Below are 27,666 nucleotides of genomic sequence, written 5' to 3'. Positions count from 1 at the left end.
GAAGGATGAGGAATCCTCCATGGCAGCATCACTCCTCTGCAGGTGCCTGGAGAGGGCAGGGGCATTTTGGGGTGGGAAGAGTGCAGGTTCAGCTGGGTTGTAGGAGTTTGTGTAGGTTCACCTGGGTTATAGGGGGTTTTGGAGGTTCAGTTGTGTTGTAGGAGTTTGTGTAAGTTCAACTGGGTTGTAGGAGTTTCTATAGGTTCAGCTGTGTTGTAGGAGTTGCTGTAGGGTCAACTGGCTTGTAGGGGTTTGTGTAGGTTCAGCTGGGTTTGGGTTGTAGGAGTTGTAGGTTCAAGCTGGGCTGTAGGAGTTTGTATAGGTTCAAGCTGGGCTGTAGGAGTTTGTATAGGTTCAAGCTGGGCTGTGGGAGTTTGTGTGGGTTCAAGCTGGGCTGTGGGAGTTTGTGTGGGTTCAAGCTGGGCTGTGGGAGTTTGTGTGGGTTCAAGCTGGGCTGTGGGAGTTTGTGTAGGTTCAAGCTGGGCTGTGGGAGTTTGTGTGGGTTCAGCTGGGCTGTGGGAGTTTGTGTAGGTTCAAGCTGGGCTGTGGGAGTTTGTGTAGGTTCAAGCTGGGCTGTGGGAGTTTGTGTGGGTTCAGCTGGGCTGTAGGAGTTTGTGTGGGTTCAGCTGGGCTGTGGGAGTTGCTGTGGGTTCAGCTGGGCTGTGGGAGTTGCTGTGGGTTCAGCTGGGCTGTAGGAGTTTTTGGAGGTTCAAGCTGGCTGGAGGAGTTTTTGTGGGTTCACCTGATTATAGGAGTTGTTGGTTCAGCTGGGTTATAGGAGTAGTTGTAGGAGTTTCTGCAGCTTCAGCCTGGGTTATAGGAGTTGCTGTAGGTTCAGTTGGGCTGTAGGAGTTGTTGTGGGTTCAGCTGGGTTAAGGGGTTTCTGTAGGTTCAACTGGGTTGTAGGGATTTTTGTAGGAGTTTTTGCTGGGTTTGGGTTGTAGGAGTTGTAGGTTCAAGCTGGCTTGTAGGAGTTTCTGCAGGTTCACCTGGGTTATAGGAGTTCTTGTAGGAGTTGTTGTGGGTTCAGCTGGGCTGTAGGAGTTGTTGTAGGAGTTTCCGTGGGTTCAGCTGGGTTGTAGGAGTTTTTGTGGGTTCACTTGGAGTATAGGAGTTCCTGTAGGCTCAGCTGGCTGTAGGATCACACCCACTAAAGCACCTTGACTCCATCCTGGGTATGACAAGGGCAGAATTTGCTTCTGTGTGCATTGATCACACTCAGAGTGCGACCAGAGCTGGATCTGAGAGTGGGGTCTGTAGGGGATGGATAAATGAGGTACTGGGGTAGGGCAGACTTGGCTTTTATGGGGAAATCACAGCTCACATTTACTTGAGTAGGGAAGGACAAAGGAAATCTTTCATTTAATTGCTTTTGTTAAAGGCTTGAGCTGAGCTGCCAGCAGGTAAGAGGCAGGGTCCTCTTGTGCATAGAAGTTTTTAAAAGTAGGAAATCATGTCTAGGAATAAACAATTGAATTTTTTTTTTTCATGTTGAAAAGACCCAGCAGCAAATCCTGGAGGAATCAGCTGCAGCCTTTTCAGGTTAAGGTTCTGATGACTGCCCAGGGCAAGCAAAACCCAGGAGCTGGCTGTGCACAGCTACAGAAGAACCTGGTGGTGGTTGGTGCTGGATGTTCTGGTGGCTGGAGCTTGCTGTGGGCCAGTGTGGGGAGAGAAAAAGGAAGGTGAAGTTGGTCCAGGCAAGAGCAACCCCCCTGAGGAGTGGGGCAGCCAGGGGGGATCAGTGTGAGGGAGGAGGGGGAGCTAAAGATGGAGGCACTCTTGTTCATCCCTGCTTACTTAAGGGTTAAAGAGCACATTGTGAAACTGGGAAGAGGCAGATTACAACCCAGCCCAGCAGTTTTCCCTTTTGTTGTAATCCCAAGGACAATGGAGCTGTGGGTGCCTGCAGACCTGGCAGTGTCCTCAGCAGAGATGCACAGCTGTGAGTGGCTATGGAGAGAGGCTGCCTCTGCCTGAGCTGCTTGTTCACAGAATCCCAGAATGGATTGGGCTGGAAGGGAGCTCAGAGATCCTCCCATCCCACCCCCTGCCATGGCAGGGACACCTTCCACCATCCCAGGCTGCTCCCAGCCCCGTCCAGCCTGGCCTTGGGCACTGCCAGGGATCCAGGGGCAGCCAGAGGTTCTCTGGGCACCCTGTGCCAGGGCCTGCCCACCCTCACAGGGGAGAATTCCTAATTCCCAATATCCCATCTATGCCTGCCCTCCTTTTGTTTAAAGCCATTCCCCCTTGTCCTGGCACTCCAGGCCCCTGCCAATTTTTAGTCTGGGATTTGGTGTTAAACACTCTCAGGTGTTTGTACTTCTGTTCCATTAAGCCTGTCTTTATATTCCCATTCTCTCCTTCCTCCTAGACCTTTTTCCCCGCAAGGCTGCTGTGGTTTTGCTCATTTACTGCCATCTGCTCCATGTTCTGCTGCTTAAATGTTGGTGATGCTCAGGTGTTACCCAGAACAAACTCCCCTGTGCAATGCCAGGGCTGGGAATCCTGGGCAGGCTGCCTTACTGTGTGCTGAGTTTTACTTAGCATTGCTTCTAGAGCTGTGTCAGGGGGGTTTAGGTTGGATTTTAGGAAAAGGTTCTTCCCCCAGAGGGTGCTGGGCACTGCCCAGGCTCCCCAGGGCATGGGCACAGCCCCAAGGCTGGCACAGCTGCAGGAGGGTTTGGACAATGCTCCAGGGATGCCCAGGGTGGGATTGCTGGGATTCTGTGCAGGGCCAGGGCTTGGACTGGATGGTCCTTGTGGGTCCCTTCCAGCTCAGGACATTCCATGATTCCATTTTCTTCTCTATCAAGTAGTCACCAAGTTCCCCTTTTCTTTTTCCTTGTTTTTTGAGTTGCAGCCATTTTTACCTATCTGAAAATGAAAAGCTAAAAGTCTCTGCAGCCTGCCCTCCCTTTTGTTTTTTGGTTTTTTTTTTTTTTTTGCATCTCTATTGGGACTTTCTTCTTGCCAGATAAATCTGTTCCTATATTCTTTCAAAATGCTCTTTTCCCCCCACTTCATCTCTTTTAATTTCTCTTTTCACGTCGATTTTTCTTGTGCCAACTGCAGAAGCTGTCCCTTTTCATCTTTGATGCTTCTCAGGGAGGTTCCTCATTAATATTCAGATTGGAATAAGAAAGGCTGATTCCTAGTTTGTGTCTGTAGTCAGGAGAGGCAGCCCAGGCTGTGGCTTTTAAAGGGTCTCACTTTGGATGCTTTGGACATCCTTGCTGCTTGGGACATGCATTTAGTTGGGGGTTTTCCCTCCTGCCTGTCTCAAGCCAAAACTTTATCTCCAGCTTTTCACTGAGCTCCCTGTGGGATCCTCTTTCCTGTGCTGGCACTGCCCTTCCCTGGAGGCAGGAGATGGGAGAAAACTGATCTCACCTCTCAGCCTGCCCTGATTTTGGGCAGACACAACAAAATAAAGCATTTAGCAACCATTCCCTCTCCAGTGCCTTCTTTTCCTGCTTTCCACTCTTTCCACTCTTTTCCTGCTGTGGTTCTGTGTTTAGCTGAATTTCTGTGGGGATTTGGCCCTTAGGAAATATTGTTTATTGCCTGAAATCAGAGATGTTGCTGCACTGCAGAGATGATCATTTCCCTTCCCAGTTTTATTGGAGCAGGGAGCAGTTGTGCTCCAGGGCTGCTTTCATTTTCTCTTTGTCTGCTCTTTATGTTCCTTTCAGCCTCTTGGTGGGGTTGTCATTGCCTGCTGGAAAAGGGGCTGGCCCAGCTTCCCAGTGCCACATTTCTGTAAGGGATGTGTTGGGAAATGTGCATTTGATTGGAATGATGTTCCTGACACTCCTCACCCACAACATCCCCTGCTCTGTGCTTCTCCCACAGCAGAAAACTCTGCTTTCATCTGGGGGATTTTAATTTCTCTTACACTAACTGTGTGTGCCAGCTCCAGGACCCAACCCAACTGGGAAAATACAGGGAATGGGAAGTTGTCCTTGTTAAGTATGTAATTTATTTTTTCTTGTAAAAAGCCTGCAGCCAAAATATCTGCTCTGTTTGGTTTTCGGATTTGTTTTGTGGGCTGGGGAGGCTTAGGATGAATAGTCAGGCTTGGAGCTGCTTTATATTTAAGGGCAAAACAAATAATTTGGTGATGTTGGATGTAAAACTTTGTGCATGAGATTGGGTTTGGCAATGTACTTAGGTCCAGTATCCCTCATTCCTTTTGTAGGAAGCACAGCATTATCCTTAAGGAGGTGACACCTCTGCACCCAGCTGAAAGCTGTGAGGAGTGAGAGAGGGGGAATATTAACAGCAGCAAAAAACCTTTTGGTTGGAACAATTAGAAAATTGAAGCCAAAACCCAAATACTGTGCAGAGAGCCAAGTGCTCCCCAGCTCCCAAGCCCAAAGCATATTTTAGGAAAGGCTGAGCTGGGAAGCTTGTGCAGCTCTCTGCATCCCTGGTCCTCCTTTTGTTTCCATGGCAGCACAAAGGATAACACTGCTGCTGCAGCTGCCAGATGCTGCTGGAGCAGAGATTACAGCTTTGACCTAAATATCTCTTTAATACAGTTCTCAGTTACTGGGAGAGGCTTTTCAGATGTCAGAGATAAGGGAGGCTCTGATGAGCACGGGCTGGGATTCCTGGTGCCTGAACTGCTCAAAGCTCAGCCTCGTTCTCCTGTTTGTAATTAGGAATTGGGCATGGCCAGAGATAAATCTGCCCAATATCAAACATTTCTGCTGGAGCTGGTGGGGTTTTATCCATCCTGACAGGGATGGCAGGGGATGGGAGGAGCCCTGAACTGCCAGCTCCTGAAATCCCTCTGGTTTTAGGGCTGGGATTGAATTCTCTGTGGCACTTTGGTGGTTTGCTCTGCAGTGTGGGCACTGGAGCTGGTGGTGAGGTGTAAATAAAGCTTTGTCCTGCCTGGGATGGCATTCCCAGAGCCTGGCTGGAGCTCCCACCCACAGGAGGAGCAGGGCAGGGAGCTGCAATGCTGCTCTCTGCCTAAACTGCCTGAGAATTATAAATTACACATCTGCAGCTCAGGAAGGAAAAAAGGGACTGCTTGGAGCTGGGTGGTTGCAGCAGTAATTCCATAGAATCCATGATTCTGTCACACTGAGCAGGGAGGAAATAAAACCTTAAATCATCCTGGTGGGTTTTTCTAAAGGTTTTATTTGTTACTGCTTTGTAGTTATTGTTTGGTGTAATGGAACAGAGTGAACGAGCAGAGAGGACTCATATAAAAAACTGATTTGAAAAACCCAAACACAACAGGTATAAAAATTCATAGAATTCCAGGGTGATTTGTGTTGGAAGGGACCTTAAAGCCCAACCAGTTCCACCCCCTGCCATGGGCAGGAACACCTCCCACCCATAAAGGGTGCTCAGAGCCCCATAAAACATAGAAAAAGAACCTTTTGAAACATGACACGATCTTCCAAATAATATTTTATGCAAAGCTTAGAAATCAACATGTCAGGATGGTTTTCTGCTGTTTTCTGTTGGAACTGACTCAATGCTTTGACCCAAAGTGCTGGGGGCTGGGTTGGAGAGGATGTGCTGTGAGATTAACCCCCCTGAAAAATGCACGTTTTAGGAGGATCACAGGTCTCAACCCAAAAGCTGCACATTTCCCTCTCTGCTCAGAAAATCAGCACAGGAGCTTTGGGAAATACATCCTGAAAGTGCTGCTTTGATACCGCTCCAAGAGAGCCATGTGTGGCCTTACCTGCATCCTTGTGGGCAAGTGGGAGCTTGTAGGAATATTTTCTGTACCAGTTCACTCTCAGGTTTTTATTTCAAAGCAGAAGAAACTCTAAATATTGCTTGTAATGCAGGAATTATTGAAGGGGGAGAGCAGCACTTGATGTGGCTGTTGGTGCTTTTAATTCATCCCCGTGTTTTTGAGGGCTCTTGTTCTTAGCAAAAAGCATCTTTAGCTGAGGGTTTCCAGAGAAACCCCTTGGCTTTTCCATATTTATTTACAGCTTTTCCTCGTTCAGAGGGACAGCAAAGTAATGTTGGGATTGCCTGAGGGAAGATTTTGCTGAGAAACTTTGCAAGAATTATGAAAGATTTAAGTCCTTTCATCCTGCAGAGGTATCTGCCCACCTTTCCCTCACCACTCCTTTTGCCACTGGCTTTCCATCTGGATAAGAGGAAGAGAAAGCTCTGAGCTTCTCAGCTTGCTTGTCAAGGGTGAGAGATTTGGGTGAAAAAAGGGCAGAACAAGGTCAGTGGAACAGGGCTGGTGATGGGCAGGCTGCTGTGCTGGCACTGCCCAGGGCTGGGTTAATATTGGGGCTGCCCAGGCTCTCCTAAAATAATAATAATAATAATAATAACAATAATAATAATAATAATAATAATAATAATAATAATAATAATAATAATAATAATAATAATAATAATAATAATAATAAACAGCCAAACTGCTCTGGCTGCTGGGGTTTATCCTCAGGGATGGTCCCAGAGGGTGGAGAGGGTGCTGTAAATCTGACTGGCCCCAGCTTTTAGAATCTTTTTCTCAGAGCTCCCATCGGCTGCCTTGCTGCTGCTGATTAATTCAATTTACTGCCATGATTCCATGACAGTAAATGGAATTAATTTAGGAGAAGGTTTCCAGTGTGAAAACTCAGGGATGGGATGAGCCAGAGTGCTGGACTCAGGACAGCCAGGCCCTTGCTGGGGTCACTGCTGGGAAACATTTCTGATTTTCATGCCTTCCCTCCCCTCTTCTGACCCATGGATGCTGGGATTGGCCTTGACCCTGTGTTCTCTCATTAGCATTGCTTTGCTGATATTTATTTTGGTTTTAGTGGTCATTCCTGCATTTGGAGAAGGAGGTTTTTCTGTTGGGAAATTCTAAGCAGGGCTTTTAATTATGGAATATTGGAACAGCCAGGCCTTGGGGTCAGCTGCTCTCCTGTGCCATGGGGTGCATGGACCTGGGCAAGAGTGGCCACCAAACCCCTGGATTCCACCCCAGGAGGTGTTGGCCCATCCCTGGAAGTGTCCAGGGCCAGTTTGGACAGGGCTCCTGGGATATTGGAGCTGTCCCTGCTCATGGTGGAGTGGATGGGCTTTAAGGTTGCTTCCAACCCCAAACTACACAGTGACCCTAAAACCCCTAAAGTGACCCCAAAACAGCAAACCCAAACCCCTAAACTGACCCCAAACCCCACATGGGGGGGTGCCAAACTGACCCCAAAACACCAAATTTAAACCTCAAACTGACCCCAAACGCCTCATGGGGGTCTGGGGTTCATGTGGTGGAACCAACTTCTCATTCTTAATACTGGAATTAAGAAGGTTCCTCTGGATGGGGCTGAGTTACTAAACTGAGGTTTTAAAACAGGTGAGGATCCTCTTGGAGTTTGTGCTTTACTGTAGTGGTAGAAATCAAAACAGAAGAATTGAGGGAAAAAAAAGAAGAAGACTTCTGTTCTGCCAAAGTCAACTTTGGGAAGGAAATGCAGCTTAAATGATCTTGGTGCACGTTTTAAAAAGGCACCAGTGACACCATGAATATTTGAAGCTTTTGATCAGTGGTGCAGAAATGAGAGGAGCAGCAGATGCAACTGTGATTAATTATTGCCAAAAGCCATTTCTTGCACGTGTGGAGGTTGAGTTCACTGGAATTCCAGGGCTGGGCAGTAATGCAAACAAGACCCCAGCTTCATCCATGTGGTTCTGTTTATTATGCAAATCTCTTCCAATGAGTTTAATCAACATGTGCTGCTGGGGGGTGGCAGCTTCAGCTTCAGAGGATTTTTGTGGGCTGGACAATTTGGGCTCTGCCTGCTCCAGTTTGATGCATCCAATGGTTCATGCTGTAGCTCTAAGTCAGTTTTCTTTATTTAGGAAAATAAACTGTTTGCCATGTTCTGTCTGTGAGTGTTTGACCTTTTCACCTTGGCTTCTAGGACTAAATCAGTTTTTCCTGAGGTATTCCCAGAAGGAATTGGGCAGAGGCTGCTTCCATGTCCATCCCAATGATGGCACACAAACCTCACACTGCAGAATAGACCAGGTGCTGTTTTATGCCATGGTCTGTGTTTAGCTGTGGTAATTCCTTCTAAACATGCCAGTGTAGAGCAATCTCATGGATCTCCTAACAGAAACAAGTTGGTTTTATTTTTTTAAAGGGCACTGGGAGACCTTATGTAAATTAATTGCAATTGGGGATAATAGAAGTGGGAGATTTTAGTTTAAATCTGAATTAGTTGGGTTGAGGTCAAGGTGTTTGGGTTTTTGCTGTGAGGGTCGTGGGGTTTTTTTGTTTGTTTGTTTGGGGTTTTTTGGGTTTCTTTTGTTTGGTTGGGTTTGTTTGTTTGTTTAACAGGCATATTTTGGCAATAAAATGGAATTTCAACCATTCTCAAGTATTTTGGATGCTCAAAACCTGTGTGGGGGCAGGAACTGTGGGCTTTAGTAAAAAAGGGGAAGGTAGCTTTGTCAAGAACTCTAGCACCTTGTCAAGTGAATTTTATTTTATTTCTTATATTGGTAATTGGGCCTAAAATGCACATACTGCCCACATTGAGGGTTCTTGAGATCTGATACAGTTTTGGAAGGTCCTAGTGTGGGGTTTTGGTGCATTTTTATGAAGGAAAAACCAAGCAGGAGGAATAAATTCAGGTCCTTGGGCTGGGTCATCCTTCCTTTCTGCAGCTGCCCACCTTCTGCTTTGTCTTTTGGCCTCTGTGCTTTTTGGGATTTCAGCTTTCATTGCCTCCCTGGTTTGTCCTTTTGGAAAGCACAGGTGTTCCAAAACAATATTTTAAGGTTTTTACAAGATTTGTGATGTTCTTTTACCCTTGTGCAGCTCCCCTTTGGCTTGGCAGGTTTTTTTTTTTTTGCAGTTCTCCAAGTCAGCAGCAGTGATTTGCTCATTCACCTTGTTTTAATCTTCCATGATGATAAAATCCAGTGGTTCTCTTGAATGGAAGCTTGTTGACATTTAATGGGGAGCTCTCACAGTTTGTTTCACACACCTAAACCTCCACAAGTCAGGGCTAAGAGGCTCCTGATGGTTTTCCTTGACTCCTGAGAGTCTGGAGCTGAGCTGAAACCTCCTCATCCCCATTTGCTCCTTCCCAAATCCACAGCAAACCATGGGAGCTGATGGTTTCCTGTTAGGGCAGGGACATTTTTCCCCCAATACCCACTTTAAAGCTCCCATCCCATTGCTCCCTGTCTGGGCAAACATTCCTCCCCCCCAGGAAGGCAGGAAAACATCCCAGACCAGCTGTGGTCCCTTTGGAATGCCTCGATCATTCCCATTTCCCAAATGGAAACTGCTGCTGGTTCTGTCTCCATCTCAAGTTCTGGGTGTGCCTCAGAAAGGTTTTCCTGGGGGTTTTGATCCACTGGGAATTCAGGCCATGGAACAGGAGCTGCATGAGCACAGTGTCTTCTCTTGCACCTGCAATGCCAAAGGTTGAACCCAATTTCACTCTGAGCCTTTGCTTTTCCTTCCCCTGCCCGTGAGTGTGTGGGAGGCAGCTCCTACCTGTCCCAAAATACTGATTATTTTCCTTGTGTTCTCATACAGATACACACAGGATTTATTCACAGCTGGAATCCAAAGGGATGTGTTAGGTAAAACTGCAGAAGGTTTCCTAATTCCTGGCTAAGAGGTCTTTTTGGCCTGTTGAGGCAAAAGCAATATATTTAATGGAGATAGACTAGAAAACACCAAGTTTGCTTTGTGATTGTTTTTAGGTGGGTGCTGGGAGAGCTTGGATGGTTTCTGGAGTCAGTGAGGGTCACATCTGGAGTAGGAAATTGCCTCCAATTTCTTTCCTCTCCAGATGAAAAAAATCAAATGGACAGCCTTCTCCTGCTGCTGATGGGTGCATTGGAGGGGAAGCAGTGGCTGGCAGGACCCTGAGAGGTTTGTTTAAAACCAGGGTGGTTTTAACCTTGCAGCTCTTATCTCCTGTGGCCTCAGGGACTCATTGGAGCACCAGGAATCTCAGTGCTGCTCCATTTCTCTGGGCTTGGGGCTGATCTGCTCAGCTGGAGCATCCTGTGCAGCACAGATTGTGCAGGAGTTAAATCAGCATCCACACTGGGTTTGTAACACAAACATCACTCTCTGTCTGCTTACAGCTGACCAGGCCTTTATGGAAGGAACAAAATGATAAATGTTTTTAAATACAGAAAAATGGAGCCTTATTTTTGTTCTTTGGTGTGGAATTGTCAGTGAGGCAGGAGCCAGGTGCAGCCCAAGAGCTTAATTTCTGTGATAAACCTGCCTTTCTTCAAGGAATCAACCCCTGCCACAAGCAGTTTTTAATTAATATTGCAGTAAATGGCTCTGTGGTTTATTTCTGCCTAGATTATGCTCCTGAAAAAATGATGTGTTTGAGGAATAAAAAGAGATTTTCCCCTGCCTGAGCAGGGCTGCTCCCACTGACTCTGGCTGCTGCAGTTGCTGACATGAAGTGTGATGTGCAGCAGAAAATAGCATGTTTCACAGCCAGCAGATTTCCTTATTTGCCCTGGTGGAGAAGTGACTGCACCTGCAGTGGTGACATGAATGTGACAAACCCAGGGCTTTTCCTGTGGATGGGAAATGGCTTAAGCAGGTACACACTGGGAGAGCCTTTGCTCTAACTGGAGTGAGTTGGAGCTCTGGGATGATGTGGGAGCACCTGCTGCTGGGAGCAGATCCATGCAGAATGGGAATTTTGGGGATTTTTTGTACAATTTCCCTGCTTTTTTGTCATGTTGGACTGTCAACCTCCCCAGAATCGGACCTTTGGTCTCACATTTCCAAAGCTGTGGCATGAAATTGTGTGCAGCAGAGCATGAAATGCCATTATCCTGATGTTGGGAATGTTCTCTTCTTCCACAGATGCCTTTGTGAACAGCCAGGAATGGACACTGAGCCGCTCTGTGCCCGAGCTGAAAGTGGTGAGTTGGTGTTTGCTCCTGCCTGGGACACACTGGGAATGTCACACACCACTGGGGACCTCCCAAGCTTCACTCCAGCTGCTGCTGGGGGAAATGTGGAGAGCAGTTTAATAAGGAAAGGATTTTCCCTTTCCATGTCTATTATAGACTCACAGGAGGGTTTGGATTGGGAGGGACCTCAAAGCTCATCCCATTCCAGGTACACCTCCCACTATCCCAGGCTGCTCCAAGCCCCCTCCAGCCTGACCCTGAACACTTCCAGAGCTGAGGCTACCTTTATGTATATTCAATATTCATTTTGCTCATACTTCAAAGATCTCTCAGTGTTTTATTGCTGCTGGAATTTGTTCTGCTCCATGAACCAGCTTCCAAGGGGGATCCTCTCAGCAGGGAAGTCTTAGGAGGGCAGTGGAAGTTAGCAGCTGACATGTAAAGCTCATTTTATCTCCCCATTTTAAGTTTCCATGATTTCAAGGAGCAAATGTCTGTTCTCCCTCTCTTTAAAGAATGTCAAGCTTTTCCCAAAATCTGAGTTGACGGTAGTGTTTTGTGGAGGTGAGAGAATCTGCAAGGCCACACTTAGCAGGGTAAATGCACTTTTAATAAAGGCATTTTAATGGCAGCAGCATCCTCACAACTGCAGTTCTGTGCTGCTTTGATTTTAGCAGTGCTCAAGGTGAGTGCAGGAAAAACCTGGCAGTCAGTGGATGTAATTCCCTAGTGCAGGAAGGGTCACCAGGTTTTGTTAAACAGATGGTGTCATTAGGAAGGCCCCAAATACCTCACACAATGAAAAAACAGGAATTCAGGACTGGAAGGTGTTGATTGAGTAGGATTCCAGCACTGTGAGTTGGCTTATCCTGGGTCTCCTTGCCCATCCCTTCCCCTCCTCTGAGCCCTGCTAATTCACAGCACCCCCCAAGAAAACTGGGAATTGCAGGAGAGAGCAGAGCTGCAGGCACTCCATGCTGGGGTTCAGGGCACAAACCATTGCTGAGCACCGGCTGATGGTCTCAGGGTACATTTTTCTCTTGTGCCAGCCTGGCTGCACCATGGGAGAGTTACCTTGGGTGTCCTGTCCCTGACTGGTCTGAAGCAGGGCTGGGAAATTTCAGATTTCAGCTGTGTGGCTGCTGCAGAGAATGGATTTGCAGTGGTCAGCGTGCCACAGGAGCTGCCCAAGGGGAAAAGCACAACTGCTGCTGTTACAAAAATAATAATTTGATTATAGCCCTGCAAATGATGGAAGCCAGCAGCACCAGCTGTGCCTGTGAACTTGTGCTCCAAGAGGAAGGGTAAATTAGGAAGCCCAGCTGAAATCTGCTCTGCCTTTCCTGCACATCTGCCCTGTGTGTCCCCCCCTGCCATTCTCTTACTTCAGCCTCATCCTGGGTGCTCCTGGGGCTGAGGAACGTCAGGGCCATGTTGAAGGGAGAGGTTGTCCCCCTGCACAGGCTGGGAGGTCCTTAATTGGATTATTGTTGTTATTTATCTTTGATTTATTTCTAGAGTGGCTGTGTTGTACCCTTTGGGCTCTGCAGAATTTTAAAGGGAACAGAAACTGGCTCCGGGAGAGCAGAGAGAGCCCCCAGGGCTGCAATAAAGGAAGGAGGTATTTCTCAGTGTGCCTCTGAGGAAAGGACAGCAGTATTTTTTGCCTCCTTTCTTTAGCTTGGTTTCCTTCCAGTGCTCAGAAGGACATTCAGGGCCACCTTGGAGGGGTTTGGAGCAGCCTGGGATAGTGGGAGGTGTCCCTGCCCATGGCAGGGGGAGGGATGGGATGGCCTTGGAGGTCCCTTCCAGCCCAAAGCAGTCTGGGATTCTGTAACTGGTTCCTGCTGATCCAGTACTTGTGTTTTACTTATGGATTTTAATGCTTTTATTGTGGTCAAGATCTTGGTGAGACCTCTGCTTTTGGTGTTCCTGGGCCCTCTTTGTTCAAATGTTAAATGAGGATGTGTTAGGCAGATTGCTGGATAAAATCACCAAATTTCCTGCAAAAAAAATCTGCCAAGTGCAGCCAGGCTCCTCTCCTGGACAGCTTTAAAATGCCAAGTGCCATCAATACAGTTTCTGATTTTCCCCACCAGGCTTTAGGAGGCGTGGGCAAAGTGGCTGGGGTTTGTTTTACAGCATGTCTGGCACATGGAAATAAATGATTCAGTGTTGCACAAGTCAGAACTGAAAAGAGCAGTGAGTTGTAGCTGAATTTTCTCCTCCCTGAACTGGGTTAGGGTGGTATTTTTGTTCTCTAACGTGCTTGTCATAACTTGGTGCATTTCAGACATATCCATAAATAAATGGAGATGACTGGGATTGTTTGTGTGTAAAGCAGGGGAGAGCGGAATATGACTGCTGTGAAAACAGGCTGGCATTTTTGTCATGCTGTGGGGGATCAGCCTTAAAGCAAATATTAATGTTGACAAACAGAGAAACTGTATCAGAAGCCAGATTTCCCCTCCTCCGTGTAAAATTTATTGTTCCTATTTTGTAGGAATGTGTCAGAGAACCTGAAGTGCTGTCAAATGGTGTAACCTGGTGTGACCTTTGGGATATTTAAAAAAAAAATTATTATATAAAATTGTGTTCTTGAATCTTGACGTCTTTTAAATTTTGAGGGTGTCTGGTTAGAATAGGACATCCCAGCCATGGGGTGTTGCCTCTGACTGGACCACCAGGTTGATGCTTTTCTGTTCTCCCTGGCAGTTGCAGTTTTGGCATGAGTGTACTAGAAAACAAAATTAATTTCCATCCACACAAGGCTAATCATTTTAAGTGAAGGTTTCACTGGAAAATTGTTGTCTTGGCCACATGTGTAGACCATGAAAAATACAGTTCAGCTTTCACACACTAAAATAACTATTTTTCAGTGGTGAATCCTGAATGGGGGGGACTTTGTACATTGTTGTAGGCAAAAAAAAAAAAAGAAAAAAAAAAGGAAGGAGCTTCTCCTTGGGGAGCTTTGTGTGGAAGGGGAGATGGTGTCACTCTGGGGACGAGAGGAGGTGCCAGGGCCAAGCTGTTTGCTCACAAGGCTCCCTCAGCTCTCAGTGGGTTTGTGCTGTGAGTGGGAGTAGACAAATGTACTGCAGCTCATGGGCATGTAATGGAGGGGAAAGGCATTAATTGGAGAGATTGCTGCATGTTCTGGGGGTGAGTGACACGTGTTGGAGATGTCATTTTCTTCCCGTGACTCATCCCAGCATCCATCCCTCCCCTGCTGCCCACGCTGTGGGATCAGCCTCAGGCAGGGGGGAATTTGGGGTGCCAGCACACCTGGCTGGGTCCCACCAAGCCAGGTTTGATCAGGAGGGTGCTGTCCTGCCAGCTGGGGCTGAGGAGATGGGGTAGGGAATGTGCAGCTCGTGGCTGCTGCCTCGGCTCCCTTGGCAATCCAGGCAGATCAGCAGAGTTCATCTTCTCTTCAGGGACCTTCTGTTCTGAACCTCTGGTGAGGGTCAAGTAAACAGGAGAGAGCAGAGCAGGCTGGGCTTGTTTCAAAGGGGAAGAGAAGCTTCCATCACCTCCCTCCCCCAAGAAGGGAGCACGGTGTCCTCAGCTCTGTGCTCCCCTTTAAAGCCTCCAACCCCAAATCTCCTCAAGCCCTTGGGCATTTGAGCACCTCCAGGAAGAAAACTCTGTGGGGTTGGGCTGAAATATTTCCCTGGGAGGGTGGGGAGGCCCTGGCACAGGGTGGCCCATCCCTGGCAGTGTCCAAGGCCAGGTTGGGCAGGGTTTGGAGCACCCTGGGATGGTGGAACAAGATGATCTCTCAGGTTCCCCCCACCCCAAACCACTGCTCTTCATAACCTCACCCTCATTAAACCCTACACTCCTAACCATCCTGGCTATCTTCTCAGCAGCCCTAGGAGAATGAATAGGACTCAACCAAACACAAATTTGAAAAATCCTGGCTTTTTCTTCCATCTCCCACCTAGGCTGAATAGCAATCATTATTATCTAGAACCCTAAACTTACCCTCCTCAACTTCTGCCTATACCCTATAATAACTGCAGCCGGTTTCCTCACACTAAATACAATCAAAGTTCATTTATCTCTTGGCACATTTTGCTCCCTGTCTGTTCCTTGGGGTGTTATTCCACGTGTAGATTTTGCTTGAAGACACAGCTTTTTGCAGGGATGGCTTGCAGCTGAGTTTTTTGTTGCTTTCTTTCCGTGTTGCACGTCAGGGGATCGTGGGGAACCTGGCGAGCGGGAAGTCGGCGCTGGTGCACCGCTACCTGACCGGCACCTATGTCCAGGAGGAGTCACCTGAAGGTAGGTGCATCCACAGCTCCCACCCTGCTTTCCCCCCACAAACCACATCCTTGCTCATTTTTGATCATGCAGAAATGATTAAAAAAAAAATCCCACGTGCTGTTCAAAATGCATGGGGATTTTTGCTTTAACATTCTCCAGAGCAGGCTAAGTATGTACAATAAAATTGTGGGTTTTCCATCCTTTAAATACTTTGCTTTGCATCCTTTAAATACTTTGGCCCCCAGTGAGTGCCCATATGGGAATTAGTCCTGATAGAGGAGGAGTTGGCTGCTCTCAGTAGTACTGCTGATTTCACTTGGGCTGTTGAAAGCCACAGTTACTGTCTGTAGTGGTGGGTTTCTTGTTAGGAGAATAAAAATCTTCACCTAAAAATGTGTAACTTACTTATTGTTTAATATATTAAATATTTGTGGTTTTTTTAAAAATGTTTTTATGGCATAGAAAATTAATTTGTTCGCTGTAGTGTTTAACATTAATCCAGTTTATAGCTTGAAATCAAAAATTATCACAGTACCTTATCAAGGTTTATCTTACAGTAAATACATTTTTGATTATTTTTCTTTATCTGTTCTCCTTATGAACTTTTAAATCCAACTCTGAGACACTGAATTTCTGGTTCCTTCTTTCCCTTACTGGCTGTTCCCTTCTTTGCAGATATGGATGCAGGTAACTATACATTGTCTTCATGGCAGCTCTGGTTTTGAAGGACCAGATGGTGGTTTCTGTACTAGAGCGTTTTCCCCCCTTGTTTTGTGTATCATTTTGAGTTGTTCCCTTTTGATTTCAAGTCTTTAGTGCATCTCACTGTTGTTGTCTCTTGCTGTAGTTGTCTCTTCAGCAGTAGTTTGTAGTTTCATGCATCTCTGATAACATTTGTTTCCAATTAACTCTTACCACGGGAAGCTGGTTCAGCTTGGTAGTTGACATTTTAACAGCCTGGGATTGGAGTTAAAATGGGAGGAGAGGGGAAGGGAGGGATGGACAAGGAATTTTCCTGTGGAACTGCACTGACACTCAGGTCCTGCAGTTTGTAAGTTTGCCCTGAATGCTTTTGCTGGTTTGTAGCTAGGGCTGACAGTAATAATTGATGGTAGCAATTGAGCCTGTGCACAGAAGTGTGTGTGGATCATCTTGTGGCTGCTGATAGTGAGAAATGCTGACAGAGGCTGCAGAGGCACTGAGTGCAGCAAATCTTCAGCAAAACTCACTGTCTTGACAGATCTCTTCCTCCACTTCATGAACAGAGGATATTTGGTTACGTTTTTGGGGTTTTTTTTCTCCTGGAAGATTCAAATCTCCTGACTGTTGATAGGGCTCACCCTCCTCTCCTCCTAAAGGATGAATATTTTAGGTGATATTCCTTGGGAGTGTTGCCATCTGTCCTCTTTGTCTTGAAAGATTTTTATTTACAGTGCTGGAGTGACGTTGGGACTGTTTTTCCTGCAAGGATTAGATGACAAAAGCAGTGTCAAATCATTTCTGTGCACATAAGTGTGCCTGACAAGCCTCACTAATGACACTGTTGCATTTCATTAACAGGAGGAAAACTGGAATAATTAAGAGCTCTGATTTGCCTTGTGAGAGATCAGGTCAAGGTTTCCAATCAAGTCAGCATGAAAGGAAATTCAACCCATATAAATTACCCTCAGTAAACATCTGCAGGGGGGATTTGTGTTTTACTTCTCTGTCAGAGAATCACAGAAGCACAGAGAGGTTTGGGTTGGAATGGCCTTTAAAGCTCACCCTGTTCCACCCCTGCCATGGGCAGGGACACTTTCCATTATCCCAGGGTGCTCCAAGCCCCCTCCAACCTGGTCTTGAGCACTTTTAGGTCCTTCAAACAAGTCCCTAGAAGATCCTTCATGCTGGAGACCCTTGTGGATCCTCCCCTCTCTCCTTTCCTGAGGGACTATAAATGTGTCAGACTGTTAAATTGGATAAAGAAGAGGATGCATGTCGGATGTGAAGGTGTCAGCTGCTTGATCAGTTAAGGAAAACCTGAGTTTACTGGCTTGGAATGGCTTCCTAACAGCTAAATTTAACAGGCATCATAAAATCAGTGCCTAATGGGTGAAGTGATGGATATTTGCTTCATGTGGAAGTGGTGATTAGGGCCAGGGGCTGCTATTTCTGCTCTCCTCTGCCTCTAAATAGCTGCAATTACCAGGAAAGCTGCCCTGCATCCACATCTCCTGCAGGCCTTGAGGGCTCCAGCATCCCAGGAAATGAATTTGAGCCATGTAAAGATGGTTTCAGGTTTCCTTCAGCTCTCTCAGTGAGAGATTTCTCTCTGCCCATCACCACCTCCCTGCCAGGAGGAGGAACCCTGCACTTCACCCTGCGCTTCTCTCTCACTGCCTGCCCCAGTTCTTGTTTCTGCTCTGAACTTTTCAGTCCCTCCTGTGTTTGCAACTTGCAAACCTTTGTTTTCTCAAAGAATAAGTTTTTATTAGGAAGAAAAACGGCCTTGAGAGTTTTCCTTTGCATATTTAACATCCACTCAGCTGTGCTGCTGAGTGACACATTTTAAATCAGATGTAAGAAAAGCAGCAATGTGTTACCCTGCTGTCAGGGGGGAATTTCAGTACTCTGGGACTTTTTTTTTTTCTGTGATGATACAAGAAGGAAATTGTTATAGATATGTATTTTAATACTGGCTTTTTGCAAATATTAAAGTGGATTCTATATGTGTGATGTTAAAGTAACTTTGTTATGAAGATCTAGTTTTTATTTCTGTTGTTAATTAAGCTTAGCCATAGAAGTGAAATAGCTGATATTAGTATGCTTGTGTTAAAATACCTACTTAGATAACATCTAATAAACATTTAAAGAAGACACCTACTACAAATATGCCAACTATCAACATTCAATGTCTGAAGGCAGTGTAGACCAAAGCCCAAAAACTGGAGGTGATAAGAGCAGACAAAAACCATAACCAAAGAATACACATGCTCTAAAAAAAGACCCAAAAAGAAGATTTACTAAACAGTTCTTAGAACATGTGACTGATTTAAAGAAAAGTTTGCTATGCAGAGGAGCCTATGAATATACAACAAGCTGATATAAAAGTATTTAAAGAGTATCCCCAAAGATAAGTGTACTCTTAGCTGTAATAACCTTTAGTCTATAATCCTTGTCTCCTATTATCCTTTATTAGACTTTTTAAATTTTCACCAGAGAGTAAATGTGTTTTTCTCAGAAATGATGGGAGATAAGGGATCCTAGGGATTTGTGATCTTCTAAGGACCTTCAAAGCAATTGGAATAAAAACTGCCACTGCTGGGTGCTTTACCTGCTGAAACATCAAGTGAGCTGTGGGAAATGTTGTGGCTTGATTTCCCCCATCTAGAATTGAATTCTGCCTGTAGGAGTCAAGTGAGATGTGTGCTGTATGTGGAATTTGAGACTGAATCTTTGCAGACCAAGGTGAACTGAAGTTTACAGGAGTAGTGAGTGGCAGGAGGATTCTGTTACTTGTTTGAGTTTTGTTTCCAAAAAGCCACAGAGGTGTGAAACATGACTTAAAGGCTTTTCCACATCTCTGGCATGTCTGTGAATATTTTAAGTCATGTCATGATTATTTCAGTACTTTGTTTTCCAGTGAGTCTAATAAAACAAAAAAAAAAGACAAGCTGTGGCCCAGGCTGGGATGACAAAAAAGGATTTTTTTTCCTCTATGTACTCTGGGATATATTTAAGAGTTATTTATTCATTTCATGTGGAGTAATTATTTTTAGTGTTTTAAAAAGCATAAAAGCCATCCACCATCCCAACTTGAGGTAGCAAGTAGCTGTTGCAGTCAGTGGCAGTTTCATCTCTCTTTGTGAAGGAACTTATGCTAGAAATCAAATTTCCTCCAGTAAAAGATACAGAATAAAGCCTTTAATGTGTTTTTCAGAAAGCTGTGATCATTTACTCTCTTTCCAAATTTGACCTAAAGATATTTTATACTGTTTCAGCCTTCACCACATAACTTTTTCAGTGCCACAGTGAGCAGTGTGTCACTTGAGTGGCAGCAATGGTCATGTTTAATATTAAAATACCAAATGAAGTGTCACCCTCAGCCTTCCCTTTGAAGCATGTCATGAAAATAAGTTGCCAGCCTGTAACAAAAGCATGCACTGATGATCTTCAAGCCTTTTCCAACCTAAAGGATTCTGATTCTGTGTAGAGATTCCATCTTGAGGGATGCATGTCCATGTTTTTCAGTTTATCTTGAGTAACTATTCCTGCCTGCTGCTTCCTCAGCAAAGGGTAATTATGCAAGGAGGATTGAGGAAGAGTGCTTTCAAATTTCAGCTGCTTTTGTTCACATCCTCTTAAGAGATTTGCTCCTGGCCACAGACCCTTACACAATATGGATGCAGAAAGTTCAGCCATAATCTATGAACTGGGATGACCTGCCAGGTGTCTTCATTCAGCTCTGAGCCTGGCCTGCATCCAAGAGTGGGGACCTGCTTCACCTGGGAAAAAAAAAAGCAAAAAAAGGGATAAAAGCACTGCCCCATGGCTGGATGTGTTCAAGGCCAGGCTTGGGGCACTCTGGGGTAGTGGAAGGTGTGGGGTGGAATGGGATGGGCTTTAAAGGCCCTTCCAGCCCAAACCACTCTGGGATCTTTCTTTGCTTGCTGGTGTTGTGCTGCGAGATCTATCCTTAGGTTGGGGTCAGGGTTTGTGTTTTGGGTTGAACAGAACATGGGGGCTGCAGCAGAACTGGACAATTTGTCCCCTCTGCAGCCCTGGGGTTCCTGTCCCCTTTTCCACATGATTCTTGCAGTTCTGCCTGCTGTGAACAATCAGGTTCCTGAGACTCCCACTCCCTTTACAGAAGCCATTGCTATTTTTATCCAGTTAATATTTCTCAAATATGTAGGAAGACCATATTTACTGAACACCCAAATTTGATCTTTGATGAATAAAGGGAGGATGTGTCCCAGACTAATCTGTGAGCTCTGTTCTCAGTGAGCAGCTGGCTGCAATGTAAATGAAGAGCACAGAAATGTGTCCTGTGAGGATGCACTTGGTGCTTTCCCTGCAATCACTCGTGCCTTTTCCTTCAGCATTTTCTGGAATGCCAGAAAATCCCCATCATACATGTAAGAATTTACACAGGGAGGCTTTGCAAGAATGCCAACATGAATTTTAAAAAGCCACATAAACCTTAAACCGTTTTGTGGTTCTTGGGCTGCAAAACCTGAGGAAGCTGAAATTTTCTGTGTTGGTTTCAAATCCTTGGTGCAGTTTTCACGAGCCCCCTCAGCACTTTGGGGTAGATGAAGGCTTTTTTTTGGCCTGCAAACCCACAGGCAGGCTCTGTCTCGTGTTCAGAAGCCAGTGATGACTTGGGACATGTGTTTCAAAATTACCTCTTTCCAGTTCTTTGTCTGTGATTATTTTTATTTGGCATTTCACGCTGACACCCAGCTATAAACCAACACTTGTCTCTTTTTTGATCCCTTTAAAGCACTGCTGCAAAGGGTTCTCTTGGGTTTTTGGAGCCTTTCAGGCTCAGCATAAAAGAGGGTGTTTATGCATTCTGCCCTCTCCCCTCTGGAGCCCTTCCCTCTCCTCACCCTCCTGGGATTGCCTGTGTGGGTTAGAGAAAAAAAAATCCCTTTGAAAACCTCTCTGTTCCAGCTGTCAGCTTGGGGACTGCTTCAAGTGTCACACAAATAAGGAGCTCTGTTAATTAAAGGAAAAAACTCAAGTATTTGCTCTTTAGGAGGTGCTGAGGAAGCAGATTGCCAGAAAAGCTTCCCTTTTAGGTTGTGTTCCCTGAGGGTCCTCAAGGTGTTCTCTTTACCACCTTGAATGGCCAGGGATTTTTGGGAAATAATGTCTGCAGCATTGGTGTGCTTCTCTGAAGGGTGTGTCTCAGGGAAAATCTGTAAAGCAGATTTATAGGACTTCTGTTACAAATTTAGGCTTTTCACAGGAGTAAAAGTGACTTTTCCCAATAGTGGGTGATGCTGCAAGAGGAAATGGCCTAGAGTTGTGTCCAGGGAGGTTTAGGTCAGGTATGAAGGAAAAGTTTTTCCCCAAAAAGGTTGTCAAGCGTTGGAGCAGGCTCTTCAGGGCAGTGGGGGAATCACTGGCAGTGTTCCAAAAAGCCATGTGGGTGTGCCAGGGGTTAGAGGTGGCCCTGGCAGTGCTGGGTGGGGTCACACTGGTGATGTGAGAGGGCTTTTCCAGCCCAAACTCCTCTGGCATTCCATGGCTTTGAGTCTCCACTGCTCTCTGCTGCTTTTGAAGCCACTTTGGAGTGGCTCCTGCTGGACCTGCCTTTGCTTTTATTTCTCAAATATTTCGCAAATGCTCCTTCTGGATGGATTTCTAAATCACAGCCCACTGTTTCACTCTTGATCTCAAAGCCAGGTTTTAATCTTTTTCTTTGAGCATGTTCCTAGTTCAGCTTGTATTTGATTTCTTATTGTGAGCTTGTTTGTTTTCCCCCCCTTCACTGAATCTGCTGTTGTTATGTGAGGTTGTATCAAAAAGAAACACTCACAATATTTTGAATTCTCAACAGACCCCTCAATTTGCTGCCACAGCTGGCTGTCACCAGGGGTTTGTTCCCATTTTAGGGTGGGTAAAATTATGATTATGGTGTAATCACTGCTAAGTCCAGTTTTAAGTTCAGTTGCTATTTGTGATGTAAAGGTGCAATGAAAGGACAGGTATTAGGGAAGCTGGCTGGGTATAAAAAGCAGAGGGGTGTTTGGAAAGGCAAAAGAGGTAAGAAAAGCCATGAGATCTCTGCATCACTGCTTACATTTTGGGCTATCTTGGTGAGCTGTTTTGGGTTTGTTAGTGCACATTGGGATTTTGGAGTTATGTTGGAAGCTTGTGAGGTCAAGCAGAAATTTTGAGCAGTTGAATTTTGTGTTAGATTGAAAGCTGGGATGGGTTTGCCTGGAAGATGAAATGCCTGAGAAGCCAACTTAGAAGGAGCTGCAGCAAAAATAAAGGATGATATTTTAAATCATGGGGCTGGCTTTGTGAGGAGCTCTGTTTGGAAAGTGGTGTTTTGGGCTGTAAGTGTTTAAAACTGGAAAAGACTGGTGGTGGAAAAGGTAGGAGTGTGCTGAAGTGATATCACATCCTGCATGAAGGAGCTGACTCGCTGGTTTTTTTTTGTCTCTGACTGCTTTGATAAAAATAAGCTTTTAAAATTAGACTTGTATATATAGATTTGTGTATATACAATGAGTGGATGTGAGGTGTAAGCAACTCTCTGCACCTGCTGTCAGTAAAATAAACCAAGAGAAGGAAATCTAAAAAAAAAAAAAAAAGGTGAAAAATGAGCTATTGGTAGAAACGGGAGCAGTGACTGAATTGTAGGTCCTTGTCAGCTTGTGTCTGACAATATTCCCTGATATTGGGGAGGTTGGGTGGCTGTGAGGGCCCTGGGGGGGTTTCAGAGGAGGGGCCTCTCCACAGGTTCCAGGGGCTTGTTTTTCCTGCCCTTTAATCTGTCAGAAAGGCTTCTGAACTGGGAGAACACACAACACGTTCAGCTTTTTCATGCTCAGTGCCACAATTTTTGCAGTGGGTGTCTGATAAAGATGGGTTCCTGCTTCATGTTGGACTGAGGGGTGTCTGAACACAAGGGTTCTCCCTGGAATTGGGATTTAGTGCTTTGTATGTCTGCTCCCACTTGATATTCTTGCCTGTTTACCTGGGACCATAACAATTAATAACTGGAAAGATGGGAAAAGTATTTCTCTTGCCCTAAAATGGGATCAGCAGTTTATTTCTTAGTAAGAACTCACACCTCTTCTCCCTTCCTAGTCTGTTCCCCTAAATAACCAGGGTGCACATGTTTATTTTTCTGCCTGGGTGTTTTGTAGGCAGGTTTTGGTCCTTATCTGCCATGGATGCCTTATCCAGATCAGCACAGGCTGAGGCTGGCATGGTGGCACGGGCTAGGACAAGCTGTCCCCTTCTCTGCACTCTGCAGGAATTCCCAGCTGATTTTCTCTCCTCTGCCAGAGGTTTTTGCCATCCTGCCCCATCTTTCCACAGCTGCCTTGTCCCCACTTTTGTCCCTGTGATGCTACTTTTATTTTTCCCCTCTATTTCTCAAGCTCGTTACAGTCATCTTGAAGTACAATCCAATTTTCTACCATAATTGCAGTCCCTCCTGCTTCATTATCTAGAAACTAAATAGCCTGTTACTTCCATCTTCCAGGTTATTAATAAAGTGGGTGCAGGAGGGTTGAAACTGCTGCAGAAACTTGGATTACTATCGTACTGCTTCTGTCAGATGAGTCATTTGATGGGGACAGAGTGTGCCTTACCTCTCTGGCTGCACTCACATTACAGTGATTTTTTTAAGACTGGCCCTCTCTAATTGGCTTAGCCCAGTCTGCTCTGGCTGTCAGGAGCTTTGCAGTGAAAGTAGAACATGCTCTGCTCCTGAGTGAGCCCTGTCCCTGGCTAATGAGGGAAACTTAATTGCTCAGAGGCTGCCTCTGGTTGGTTCCCATTTATCTTGGTGGTTAATCAATCACCTTCCTCTCCTGCTGCTTGAGATAAAACACTGGATCTAGTTCAGCCTGTTTATCATGGAATCCCAGCATGGTTTGGCTTGGGAGGGACCTTTAAGCTCATTCCATTCCACCTTCCACTGTCCCAGGTATCTCCAAGCCCCATCCAGCCTGGCCTTGGGCACTGCCAGGGATCCAGGGGCAGCCAGAGGTTCTCTGGGCACCCTGTGCCAGGGCCTGCCCAGCCTCACAGTTTTTTCCCACTGTCCTATCCAACCCTGGAGGTTCTATGCAGCTTGAGGTAATTTTTATATATTTTTGAAGGGTAAGCTTTTTTCCTAAACAGTTAAAACCCTAAAATTCCATTGATCTCCCTTCAAATCACAGCCAGGTTTTGGGAACCCATTGCATCTGCCCTTCTGGAGAGGCACTGCAAATACATCAGTGAGTGCATCTCAGAATTCAGTTGTTAAATGTCATTGCAGCTGCTGCTAAAATTCCAGCAGTGAACCCTCTTTCCATGGAGTTGTGAGATCATGGATTAGTGCTTCCTTGCCAGTTTTTAGGTAAAGATCAGATTGTAAGATGCAATGTTGCATTTATATATGGTCCCTGGGGGGGTACCTTGCTGTAATTGGTTATGGTTTGATACTTCCAGGACCTCTCCATGGATTTTCTGGACTATATCCTAAACCTGTTGAGAAAAGCAGATGGTGGGGGTTGAAAAGCTCAGTCTAGGCTGCTTCATGGCTTTTGAGGTTTGTTTTACCCGGGTAGTCTTTGGGAAGGGGGTCCAGGGCTCCTCTAGCAGCTTCAGTCTTGTGTGGCAGTGATGGTTCCTTGGTCTTTGATCCTTGACCCAGCTCAGCTGCTCACAGTTTCTGAATTGTTGTTTAGCACAATGGTTGTATTCAGGAAATGCCCAAAATCATAGAATCATGGAATATCCTGAGCTGGAAGGATCATTGATCCAACACAGACACCCCAGCAATCCCACCCTGTGCATCCCTGAGAGCGTTGTCCAAACCCTCCTGGAGCTTTGGCAGGATTGAGGCTGTTCCCATTCCCTGAGGAGCCTGGGCAGTGCCCAGCACCCTCTGGGGGAAGAACCTTTTCCTTCTTTTAATTTTTTTTTTCCTTTAAAGGCAATGCTGCGAAAAACATTTTAAAATTAGTTTATTTAAATAAAAAAAACCATGAGTAGCAAACCAGAAGACCACTATGTGGCCATCTGTTTGAACAGAGAATTTTTGAACGTGTTTCCCTGAAGAGGAGCCAGGTTCTTGGCACTGACGTGGGGGGAAAAAAGGGAGAGAACGTGCATGTGTGAGCCAACTGGCTGCTGTTGTCAAAATGCACATGTCACTGGGAATATCAAATCCAGGAGCTGCCTGACTCCTTTAGAGCTGCCTCAGTCCTCCCTTCTGTCTTGCCCTGCCACAGTAGACGTTCAGCTGCTGCCTGTGCTTGTCGTGTGGCCGGCCCCCCGAATTTATCCTTCTCACATGGCTAAATAACTTCATCCCCGTGGCAATTTGCTTGAATAAAGAGCCTGGTGAGCACAGTGGAGCCTGGGGATGCAGCAGCAAAATCAGCGGCTGCTCCGCTGAGCAATTACGCGCTGCAACGGCTCTGCGCGAGAGGAGGGGGTGGCCAGGCTGTCAGAGCCTGGATTAAAGCCTCCATGCCCAGAATTCCCCATGTAATACCCAGCTTTTGTTACAGAGAGCACCTCTGATTGCAAATGTGTGCAGTGTTTAAATTTCATTCCAATTTTCGCCGGTTAATTTCTGCGCCGCCGCCGATTCCGCGCGCTCACCTTACGGAGGGTCGTGCATGACAATGAGATCAGGAAGCTGTGCTTGATCCCCCCCTCTTCCAATTTGTGCTGGCTCTTCAGCCAGGGTTGTAAATTGCTGATGCACAGCATTTATTTAGCTTTGTGTTGGTCAGAGCTGTGTATTCACGTGGGGCATTTTACAGCAGGAGTGTGGCCAGGTGCACCTGGGAGAGCCGGGGTGGTTTGGGGGCTGCTTCACGACTTTGGGCACAGGGAGGAGTATTTGTCACCTGCAAAAATTCTGTGCTCATCTGACAATGAGCCTGTGGCAATGGGTACTGTTCTAGCCCTGGAAAACTGGGAATAAGTGCCTTGAGGTGCCTGTGGTGCCCCATCCTTTGGCCACCAGTCGTCCCCTCCCCTGGCAGGTACATCTGGGAGCTGAGGAGCTCCCTCATTAAAAAGCTGCATGTGTCATAATCCTGATGGGACCAGAGCAAAGCCAGCCACCTCCCCTGGGAGTGGTGCTGTGGGTTTTGAGCTTGTTCTCTATATTATGAAGGTCATTTCTTTGTTCTCAGTGCTGTTGGTTTAGACAGTAATTCCTGCCTCTGTCACATAGGCAGATATTTAGAAAAATAGGGGGTATTTTGGAGCCCTGGGAGAGTGTGTTTGGCTTCCTCATGGTTTGCTGTAGTCCAATATTTGAACTGGCCGATCTCTGTAATTCCTCTTTGCCTGTGGTTCTTTTCAAACCCCTGGATATATTAAAAAAAAAAAAAAAAGAAAAAGAACGTGGTGCTGTCCAAGCTGAAGTACCCCAAAATTACTGCCCTTCCCCAAAGTGCTCCTGGGTCTCATCAAGGCTCATCAAGTCAAAGGATAAGCAGTTTATTGTTTGTTTGCCTTAATCCTACAACCACAGATACCTGCAGGGTACAGCCTTGCTCTTTCCATTCTTCACTGTTTATGCTTTTGTTTGTGTAAATTCCTGATATTGAGGTAGGTTTTCTTAATCTCTGTCCTGTGCAGCACCTAATTTTGTGCTGTGCTCATGATAAGGGCTCCTTAATGGTGTAGAAGCACAAGTTATTAGGGATGAGTCCTGCTGTGAGCTGAGATTTGCATAAAATAATTCTTACTCGAGGGATGAGCGTGAGTTTGCTGTTCCATTTCTGAGCCTTCAGATTTGTTTTGAAATATTTAGTACAGCTTGGAAATGCAGGGCATTCTTTGAAACAGTTTGGTTGGAGGGGTGTTAAATTCAAACTGTTTGTCATGAAATACTTACATCCAAACAAAAATCAAGGATTGTGAGGATGTGCCTATTCCAGCTAATGAGCACATCCTGCTTTTAAGGGTGAAGAAGGCACTTGAGCAGATTTGAGCTGACTGTGCTGTTGGCTGCAGCAGGGTGACAGCCCTCGGTGGAGTGGGACAGCACGTCAGGATCTGAATTTAATACTGGAAATAACAATAATTGCACTGAGCTCCATGCCCAGTGGTTTTGGGGAAGGCAAGGAGCAGGTCCCCAAGGTGATCATTTAGTGTGGATTCACATAGGAAAAGAGCTGCTGACTAACTTGCACTGCATTTATTAAATTTAATACCCTTTTCCAAGCTGCTCTCAACAGTCAAATCATGAAGAGTAACTCTCATAGGGCTCATGTTTGTGAGCTGGACACTCAAATATTTTTTTTTTTAGTTTTCAATTCTCTGCTTAAGCTTTTTAATCCACCCTGTCTGTACCTTCTTTGTGCCTCTGAGGACTGTTTGAAGGTACAGTGAGACTGGCAAGGCATCCTCTTGACCATGGGAATAATGAGTTGGCTCCCAAACGCATTCGGTGTGTGGTATTTTGTAATTAGCTGGGGGAACTTGCAGTGTTTAAAAAAAAAAGGAAATAGGAAATGGCAATTAGGCAGAACTTTCCCTCTCTGATCAGGCATACAGTGTATTTCCATTGTTAGTTACAGCTTTAAAGCCCCTCTCTGGAGGGCTCTGTGTTAAGTAATTCATCTTAGTTAACACTTCATTGGGAAGCACATTTAATCGACAGCGTATAGAAATAATGGCCTGATTAATAGAAATCCAGTTCCTGAGAGCTGAGGCTGTTTCCTTTACAAGTTCTACACTTGTTGGGGATTGTTCTTTTCAGGTTCAGTAATGATAGATATCTATCTGCCACTTGATCTGTGAGGGCAGGAT

General features: G+C 45.8%; 1 protein-coding gene across 9 annotated transcripts in view; it reads left to right on the top strand.

The window, feature by feature from the left end:
- The window catches only part of AGAP1 (ArfGAP with GTPase domain, ankyrin repeat and PH domain 1), a 327,174-nt gene that overhangs the window by 91,127 nt on the left and 208,381 nt on the right, over positions 1–27,666 (top strand). For 5 of the 9 annotated variants that reach the window (XM_066553388.1, XM_066553389.1, XM_066553386.1 and 2 more), the window contains exons 2-4: positions 10,850–10,908; positions 15,099–15,186; positions 15,844–15,855. In XM_066553388.1, the coding sequence (XP_066409485.1) occupies positions 10,850–10,908; positions 15,099–15,186; positions 15,844–15,855 (159 nt within the window). The remainder of the gene's footprint in view (positions 1–10,849; positions 10,909–15,098; positions 15,187–15,843; positions 15,856–27,666) is intronic. The other 4 variants (XM_066553390.1, XM_066553387.1, XM_066553384.1 and 1 more) reach the window with 1 other exon arrangement.

The sequence above is a fragment of the Molothrus aeneus genome, chromosome 7 (genome assembly GCF_037042795.1).
Source record: "Molothrus aeneus isolate 106 chromosome 7, BPBGC_Maene_1.0, whole genome shotgun sequence".
In the NCBI taxonomy this organism is placed as follows: Eukaryota; Metazoa; Chordata; class Aves; order Passeriformes; family Icteridae; genus Molothrus; species Molothrus aeneus.
This window is presented reverse-complemented; position numbering and strand designations above follow the sequence as displayed.